This window comes from Diachasma alloeum, unplaced genomic scaffold (assembly GCF_001412515.2).
Source record: "Diachasma alloeum isolate Michigan unplaced genomic scaffold, Dall2.0 Dall_scaffold_40249, whole genome shotgun sequence".
Taxonomy (NCBI): domain Eukaryota; kingdom Metazoa; phylum Arthropoda; class Insecta; order Hymenoptera; family Braconidae; genus Diachasma; species Diachasma alloeum.
This window is the reverse complement of record NW_021683094.1, coordinates 16-1,211: the sequence shown is the minus strand read 5'-3', so window position 1 is coordinate 1,211 and position 1,196 is coordinate 16. Positions and strand designations below refer to the sequence as shown.

The 1,196-nt window shown below is 48.3% G+C and overlaps 1 protein-coding gene across 1 annotated transcript; it reads left to right on the top strand.

Moving 5' to 3' along the window:
- The first annotated feature begins 279 nt into the window (after positions 1-279).
- Positions 280-987, top strand: LOC107047313. The gene has a single exon (XM_015270073.1). The coding sequence runs from the start codon at positions 280-282 to the stop codon at positions 985-987; it is 708 nt and encodes a 235-aa protein (XP_015125559.1).
- The last annotated feature ends 209 nt before the right edge of the window (positions 988-1,196 follow it).

Sequence of the window (1,196 nt, the reverse complement as noted above, 5' to 3'; positions counted from 1 at the left end):
ACGACGTTTTTGTATGAATCAAAAGGGTCCGAATATTGGACTCCATCACACGACGTTTTTAGGCCTACAGCTTTGCCGACGGAACCTCTCTGCTGTATTTGGAGCATCTCTACATCTACTAGACCTCAAAGGAAAGTTAATTATATTATTCTCATTTATTGACTTTTCCTGCTTTTGCTGCTGTTAGCTGCTGCTTGGCTGCGATTTTCTCTATTTTCGCTTGTTTTATGAGTTTTTTGTTGACGTTCTCTTGCTTACTTGCATTTCTCTAGCGTGAACATGTTCTTTAAGGGGAGAATCTTGATCCAGGCCAGCAGGGCGAAATTCATTGAGAGCCTGAAAGCTGAATCTGTCGCCGGAAATGTGAACGAGTTCACGGTGACTGAGCTTCAGTCCAAGCTAGACATGCTCGAGAATCATTGGAGCATGTTCGACGCGTTGCATCTCAAGCTGTTGACGGCAAAAGATAATGAGGAAGTTCTCGACCATGCGTACGTGAAAGAGGGGGTCTATGATAAATGTCTCGTGACGTATTCAGCCGCTCGAACTACGTTTATGGGGTTGATCAAAGGACTGGACGAGTCAATTGACCTCTCTGAGTCGTTCCGTCGGCCATCTGCCACAACTCAATCGGCGCAGGTGACTCAGAGGCAATTGCCCAAGATTTCTCTGCCGACATTCTCAGGGGAGTTCTCGGAGTGGACTCCGTACAAGGATCTCTTCCTCTCTATGGTTGTCGGTAATCCTTCTCTCTCTACCGTGGAGAAATTCCACTATCTACTCACTTCTCTCACTGGCGAGGCCAAGCAGCTCATCTCTACCTTGCCAGTGACGCAAGACTCCTTCATGCCAGCGTGGAATACTCTCTTGTCGAGGTACGACAACGAAAGGTTGCTCATCTCCACTCAGTTGGAGAAGCTCTTCTCTGCTCCAAAGGTCGTCAATCGCTCAGCCAGGGAGTTTAACGTACTTCTCAACTCTAGCTGAAGCGTTGAATGCTTTGGAGTCTCTCGGACGTCCTGTCAAGCATTGGGACGACATGCTTGTCCATCTCGTAACAGGTCGGCTGGACTCCAAGACGCTGGAGGATTGGGAAATAGAGATAGGCTCGTCTACGGATTTTCCCACTTATGCGACCCTCAAGGACTTTGTTCTCAGCCGAGCCAGGGCGAGGGAGAGAATTGAAATGCACGCTC